Here is a 7,500-nt window from a genome sequence, read left to right on the forward strand (position 1 = left end):
ACACTATTTCTACATTTCTGATAGGCGAAACACTATTGAGAATCCGGTTGATCAATTCTGTGGCTTTTGAAAATAGTCATGGTGAGAGAGGAATGAGTTTCTGAATACGAACCTCTCTCTCTTCACCGTAGATATTTATGCATACAAATATACCATGACAGGAAATAGGTCAACAGGATAATCATCATCTTCCAAGCTTCCTGCGATACCTTTTTCCTGTTTCTCTTCAACTTTCTCCCTCCAGCCCCTTACAGGAGGAGTCGCGCCGCCCCACGCTGTCCTGTGCTCTAAGGTTGCTGCTGCCGCGTGATGCCACTACTCCAATAGACACATGTTTCCTCTACACTCTATCATGCCTTCCCTCTTCTCAGTGTCCCTTGGAGAGGTGCCTGAGAGGTAAAATAATAACTTTTCTACGTGTAATTCGGCGCAATGCTCGCTCTGCTGCACGGAGTTTTGCGAGAGATAATAGGTCTTTCCGGAACTCTGTGTTGAAGAGCTGCGGGATTGGCTGGGCGGAGGCGACGGGCGGCGCTTAGCTTGAGCTGGCAATGAGCGAATATTTGACACAATTTCTTGCTGCCTCTCAAGAACTTAGACTTTCCTAAAATCGAAATCATGTTAAAAAGAGCCTAGGCAATAAAAACAAGTCATCTGACAGAAAGGAAAGACAGTCGGGAATCAAGAATTCCATGCATATTATCTCGAGGGAGGCGACGTATGCACATATGATCGCCAGATATTTTCGTTGCTCTTCGTCCACCTCCACATTGTATCGTACCGGTGAATTACGAACTAATGCGTTTTCTCAGTCTCTATTAAAACATACAGTACAATAGCTTTATCATGGAAACCTTGCTGGAAATCGGACACTGGAAAATATGGTATAAAAATTTAAGCATCAAAACGAATATGCCTGTAGGTCACGTCCGGAGCCAGCGTGGCCTCTCCCATACCTAGTCCATGTAGGTTTAGAGGTCAGGAGCGCGACGGACTGACATCCTGGGAACACTATATAAACAGAGCTTCTCGTAGATCGGCGCACATTGCTGCGTTAGTCAGTCGGTAGTCAAGTACTGAGCAGGGCTGAAGGTCGTCCACAGCACCGCCAGGACAAGTCGTGAGTACCCACACACACACACACACACACCGGAATCTCTTCCATCCTCATCGGCTGCTCGTGTGGTTAACTTGGCTTGTGTTGCAAAGACGTGGTTGAATATTTTGTTTTTCATTTGTAACAAACGTGTGTGTGTATATGTGTTTGTGTGTATGACTGTCTTCCTACTTTTGAGTTGCTTCATAGTGTCCATCTACCACAAAAGTTACGGTAGTAGCATTCAGCCCCTTGAGACACTTTCCCTCAGGAGCGCATCGTCTTGCAGAAGCAACTCAAAGCCTCTTTTCCATCCTGCAGAAAATGAAGTGGGCGATGCTGCTGCTGGTGCTGGCGGTGGGGGCGGCGCTGGCTGAGGAGCAGCAGCAAGAGATGGAGGAACAGGCGGAAGGCAGATTTCTGTGTAAGTGTGCATCAGCTGATAAGAGTAATCACTTAAGCAGCAAGGAGTAATGCAGATACTAATAATTCAATGAGTTTAAGTTTGTATTTGTTATGTCGTCCTGAAAACTTTGTGTTATAGTAATTTTTGCAGTTTGTTCCACTGCAAAGCATGGCTGCATTAATCTCAATGGATACGTGTCTTGCCTTCCACACAGTAAAATCCAAGGTGGGTCTGGCGGCAGCAGCGAAAAGCTTTGCGGGCCTTGTAAGCGCTGGCTTCAGCTTGGCGGCACAGATCGTCATTCTGATCGCCCTCGTCTTCATGATCTGTAAGTATCAACCCTCCACGAGGCTTCCCAGTGCTCCTCTCCAGCACGCTTTCTCCATATTGACTCTCCATACGTGTTACATTCATAGGTACTGTTATGTCCACCTTGCATGACACTCTGGTCCCTCTTCCCACTCAGCCACGCTGAAGAAGGCTAAAGATGATTTGGAGGGAGGCGAGTATAGCTACGACTACGAGTACTACCACGCCCCTGCCTACGAGCACGCCGGGTACGACAACAGCGGCACTAGCGGCAGTAGTTACGCATCCGGCTATAGCAAGAGATCAGCGGACTTCCCCTCCTTCCTGAACCTGCCCATCGTGCAGCGACTGACGGAGAAGATTCACAACGCCATCGAGCAGTACAGTGAAATGCAGCAATAGCGGCGCGTCACTCTCGCTCGCCATTCCTGCCTTCCAACCTCGGGCTTTTAGTACCTTTTCTTATTTTTCTTTTCTTATTTAATTTTTATTTATCAAGATATTATTTTTGGGGTCTTTCAGTAAGCACTCGCTGGCACGAGTTGCCTCTTTCTTTCAACATCCTCCCCAAAAAAAGTATGTACTACGTACTATGAAAGAATGTATATATATATATATATATATATATATATATATATATATATATATATATATATATATATATATATATATATATATATATATATATATGACATTTCCAAGTCGGTAACCCACTAATGTTTATTTAAGTTGTAATATATAAAGAAAAATTCGTTACATAGGACGGACAAGCTTCATGACGGACTTGTTCGACACGTGACGCCGAAACGCGGCACCTCACTGCTCAACTGTTGCCCCTGACCCCAGACCTCTGACCTCCTCTTCTACGACCCAACAGGCCCACTCATACTGCTCTTTTCTTTGTTTTCTCTCAGGTGTGAGTCAGCCACTCCCTTCCAGCACTCCTGTGCAAGGAAGTCCCTCCCCTTCACCTTTCTTTCCACTGGCATTTCCCAAAACTTGTCCCTCTTCTTAGTGGGTGTCAGACATATAGTCAACATAAAACTGTGATCCCCTTTCAGGATAATGTCTAATTCACTAGCTATCAGTGACTGAGGCTTTCCTGCTCTCTACGTAACTTCTGCTGCACAACGTGTGACTCGTTATTACTTGTACATAACGCTCGACTTATTCATGACAAATGTTCTTCTCTCAAGACTCTCTTGTACGACTCTATCCAAATTTCAGACTAACTCGACAATGCATTCAGTAAAAAAATCACGACGTCATTAAACGACTTTTACAAATGAAAAGAATAAAGACTGCAGACAACTTTTATCATGCGATAACAAACTGAGATGCTACAAAACGTTACTGTTTCCTGGACCAGGCGCTTCAAGACTACTTTTTTCGAGTTGAAGACTGAGACGGCATCAGCTTTAAGGACTTGGGTGTTGGTGGCCAGGCTTGCTTGGCCAGCAGGACTCGGCAGGACACTCCCTCCCTCACTCCGCTCTTTTTCCCCCGACGCTTAATCATTGCGGCGAAGGCTATCATATTGTTCTCCCTCACCCCGCCCCATTCACGCCCTCCTCCTCGTCCGCCTCTTCTTCCTCCTTCTCCTCCTCAGGTGACGCACGACAAAACTCACTGCCCTGACTAACATAACGCTGGACTCTCCTTCCTTCCTTCATCCCGGCTTCAGTGAAGGAAGTGAAGGCACGATGACTGTGTTGACTTGATAGGTGTTCCCAATACCACGTCAGTGACCCACGACAGCTTTAACGAGACTCCCTCCCTTCACGACGCTCACCTGCTGCTTCTTTCCTCTCTCTCTGCTCCCTGACCATTTTGTATAGAGTGTGACTGAAAACTGTACAGAACTGAGACTGTGTGTGTACATATGGACTGTGTTATTTAATATTATTTATTTTTGTATAATAATGCAAGTATTTTAGGAATAAAATTTCAACTGCGAAACAAAAATGTGCTTATCCTGCTACGAAATAGGTAAATGAAAAAAAATATCTACAGTAAGGAAAATATGACAATGATCTTTGGCGAAGTGCAAACCAAAGAGGTATTGAGACTCAAAGACAATCACCACAACCAACTCTTTCGTCTAGCAAGGTTCCTTCCCTTTCTAAATGATAGAGTAATGATAAGACAAAAAACAACAATGATGAAACGATGATGATGATGATTATGATAATTGTAATCACCATCAGATCATGATCATTGTTATTATTACTATTATTATTATTATTATTATTATTATTATTATTATTATTATTATTATTATTATTATTATTATTATTATTATTGTTATTATCATTACTATTATCATTATCATTACCATTGTTATTTTTACTATTATCAACAATTATTAATATCAGTTGTAGTAGTAGTAGTAGTAGTAGTAGTAGTAGTAGTAGTAGTAGTAGTAGTAGTAGTAGTAGCAGTAGTAGTAGTAGTAGTAGTAGTAGCAGCAGTAGCAGTATTATTATTATTATTATTATTATTATTATTATTAGTAGTAGTAGTAGCAGTAGCAGCAGTAGTAGCAGCAGCAGCAGTAGTAGCAGTAGTAGTAGTAGTAGTAGTAGTAGTAGTAGTAGTAGTAGTAGTAGTAGTAGCAGCAGCAGCAGCAGCAGCAGCAACTCTATAAAAACATCCACAAGAAAATTAGAAAAAAAATCAATACCTCGTCATTCAGAAGCAATAATGACAAAAAAAGAGTTAAAAGGCAAGAAGAAATAGGAGACAGAGAGAGAGAGAGAGAGAGAGAGAGAGAGAGAGAGAGAGAGAGAGAGAGAGAGAGAGAGAGAGAGAGAGAGAGAGAGAGAGAGAGAGAGAGAGAGAGAGAGAGAGAGAGAGAGAGAGAGAGAGAGAGAGAGAGAGATACAATTTTTCTCCTTCCTTTTCGTCAATCTCCACCACCACCACCACCACCACCAACGCCTGCAGTAGTAGATTCCCGAAGAGACACCTACATCGAGGCCTTTCCTTAAGACATCTTTGGCACTCTTTGGACAAAATAAGTTCAGTGGGTAGGAGTGCTGTAGGCAGAGGATGACCTTTTGACCCCAATACTAAAGGAGGAAGAGGAGGAGGAGGAGGAGGAGGAGGAGGCAGAGGAGGAGGAGGAGATGGAGGAAGAGAACAAGGAGGAGGAGGAGGATCAAAGGGAGAGTTTGCTTGAGGAGGAAAAGGTCACATAAACACTGAATAACAAGTAACGGAGGAGGAGGAGGAAGAAGAAGAGGAAGAGAAAGAGGAAGAGGAGAGGAGTAGCACATTAACAGTCTGTAAAACAGAGACTGAGTGACAGGTATTGATGTGTACTGGATTGCAAAGAAGCAGAGTAAGGCAATGGAGGAGGAGAAGGAGGAGGAGGAGGAGGAGGAGGAGGAGGAGGAGGAGGAGGAGGAGGAGAGGAGGAGGAATAGAAGAAAGCAAGAAGAATAGAGAGAGAGAGAGAGAGAGAGAGAGAGAGAGAGAGAGAGAGAGAGAGAGAGAGAGAGAGAGAGAGAGAGAGAGAGAGAGAGAGAGAGAGAGAGAGAGAGAGAGAGAGAGAGAGAGAGAGAGAGAGAGAGAGAGAGAGAGAGAGAGAGAGAGAGAGAGAGAGAGAGAGAGAGAGAGAGAGAGAGAGAGAGAGAGAGAGAGAGAGAGAGAGAGAGAGAATATAATTAGTCCCATGTACCACTTTGTTTAGGAGGTGTCACTGTGTGTGTGTGTGTGTGTGTGTGTGTGTGTGTGTGTGTGTGTGTGTGTGTGTGTGGACAGGTAATAAGAGCGAATTATACTTGACAAAAACAGAGTAGCGGAGGTGAAACTTTGTATTTATGAGGCTCTCACGAAAACCCTCCCTCTCCTTTTCCTCCATCTCCTCTTCCTCTTTCTCCTTCTCTTCTTCCTCTTCCTCCTCCTCTTTCTTCTTTTCCCTTTCTCATCCTTCTTCTTTTTCCTTTCTCCCAATTTCTCTTCATCCTTTTTACGATTATTTTCTTTCTTTCTTGCATCTTCCTCCATTGCCTCCGCGTTTCCTTCCTCCATACATACTTCTTCATGTTCTTTTGCCCTCTTTCCTCCCTCCTCTAACTACATACCTCCTTACTTCCTCTCTGTTCCATTCCATTCCTTACCTTCCACCACCACCTTCTCCTCCTCCTCCCTTTTCCATCTTCAGCCCTTTATTGCATTCCTATCTTCCTGCGCCTCCTTTTTCACCATCTCTTTTCGAAATGATACTTTCTCTTTCCTACTTTCAACCTCCCCTTCCCCCTTAACTCTCTGGCTTTCCTCCTGATACCCCTTACCCACCTTCCCCCAGTGGCCCTGTCTTCCTCCCAGGTGCGTCCTCCCCACCGTCTCTCCCTCCTCTACGGTTACCTCTACTCACCATAGAGGAGTCAAAGGCCTGACCCACTGTGGCCGTCCTCCCTCTACCATAAGCAGGTCAGGAAGGAGAAAACTGGGCCAAGAAGAGTTTTACCATCGGTTCCCCAACTACTTCTGCCAACCAGCCAACCAACCAGCCAGATAGACAGCCAGCCCTAGACAGCTAACCAGTCAGCTATCTCTACACAGAAAGCTAGTCAGTTACCTCTACATAGCCGTCCAGTAAGTAAGCCAGACAGACAGCCAGACAGACAACAAGCCAACCAGTCATCCAATCATTCGGTCAGTTAGTCGTCTTATTCTTCTTCTGTTCCTCTTCCTGTTTATCTTGTTGTTGTTGTTGTTGTTGTTGTTGTTGTTGTTGTTGTTGTTGTTGTTATTGTTGTTGTTGTTATTGTTGTTGTTATTGTTGTTGTTGTCCTTTTCTTTTTCATCTTACTCTTTCTCCTCTTGTTCTCTCTTGTTGTTGTTGTTCTTTTTTTTCTTCTTCTTCTTCTTCTTCTTGGCACTTCTAGCACTACAGACATCTTTTTGCATTGTTCTTCTTTGGGGAATCTATTACGTACCAGATCTCTCTCTCTCTCTCTCTCTCTCTCTCTCTCTCTCTCTCTCTCTCTCTCTCTCTCTCTCTCTCTCTCTCTCCAGTTTTGCTTTCGTTCTTCTTTCCCTTGTAGTGTAAACCAATTCCTTCCTCATTTCCCAGCTTTCCTTAATGTCGTTTTCCTCTCTTTTCTCTTCCTCCCTTTATTTCTTTTGTTGTACATTTCCTTGCTTTCTTCTCCATTACGTCCACATCGCTGCCTCTCATTGTTCTTTTTCTACATTTCTTTCTTCTTTCTTCTCAGGAACAAATCTGAAGCTGTTGGAAATAGTGCAGCGTAATTGTCTTGATACACATCGCCTCCGTGGAAAGTCAAAGCGTCGCTCTCTCGCTTAGTCACAGAACTTCACGCGCAGACCATATCATGAAGGTGCAGGAGGGTGAGGCAAACTAAAGGAAGCCACGAGATCTGCTGCCCGTGTCCCTGGAAAACTGTCCATAGTGTGCAGGTCGAAAGAGTTCTCTCATTCTCTCATTTCTCTCTCTCTCTCTCTCTCTCTCTCTCTCTCTCTCTCTCTCTCTCTCTCTCTCTCTCTCTCTCTCTCTCTCTCTCTCTCTCGGGGGTTCTGTTTGCCTACATTCATGACAGAAACTAGTGTTTGTTGAAAAATTTTGTTTTTCTCTAATTTGGAGTTTTCGTTTTTTACATTTATTATTAGTAAATTCAAGTGGTCAAACCATGAAGTATCTTGACACTTTCATTACAAA

The 7,500-nt window shown here is 43.8% G+C and overlaps 1 protein-coding gene and 1 long non-coding RNA gene across 2 annotated transcripts in view; both read left to right on the forward strand.

The window, feature by feature from the left end:
• The first annotated feature begins 977 nt into the window (after window positions 1-977).
• Window positions 978-3,770, forward strand: LOC123518423. The gene is made up of 4 exons (XM_045279242.1): window positions 978-1,120; window positions 1,418-1,520; window positions 1,717-1,830; window positions 1,969-3,770. The coding sequence occupies exons 2-4, from the start codon at window positions 1,421-1,423 to the stop codon at window positions 2,211-2,213; spliced, it is 459 nt and encodes a 152-aa protein (XP_045135177.1). The 5' UTR covers window positions 978-1,120; window positions 1,418-1,420; the 3' UTR covers window positions 2,214-3,770.
• A 2,441-nt stretch (window positions 3,771-6,211) lies between these two features.
• Window positions 6,212-7,500, forward strand: part of LOC123518426 — a 2,419-nt gene continuing 1,130 nt past the window's right edge. The window contains exon 1 of the long non-coding RNA XR_006678790.1: window positions 6,212-6,473. This is a non-coding gene — a long non-coding RNA (uncharacterized LOC123518426). The remainder of the gene's footprint in view (window positions 6,474-7,500) is intronic.

Source organism: Portunus trituberculatus, chromosome 43 (assembly GCF_017591435.1).
Source record: "Portunus trituberculatus isolate SZX2019 chromosome 43, ASM1759143v1, whole genome shotgun sequence".
Taxonomy (NCBI): domain Eukaryota; kingdom Metazoa; phylum Arthropoda; class Malacostraca; order Decapoda; family Portunidae; genus Portunus; species Portunus trituberculatus.

Excerpts from the sequence above, each read along its gene's own strand:
- LOC123518423 (XM_045279242.1), top strand. The coding sequence starts at position 1,421 with ATGAAGTGGGCGATGCTGCTGCTGGTGCTGGCGGTGGGGGCGGCGCTG. Across the intron at positions 1,521-1,716 it reads GGCGGAAGGCAGATTTCTGT|TAAAATCCAAGGTGGGTCTG; the intron begins GTAAGTGTGCAT and ends CCTTCCACACAG. Across the intron at positions 1,831-1,968 it reads CGCCCTCGTCTTCATGATCT|CCACGCTGAAGAAGGCTAAA; the intron begins GTAAGTATCAAC and ends CTTCCCACTCAG.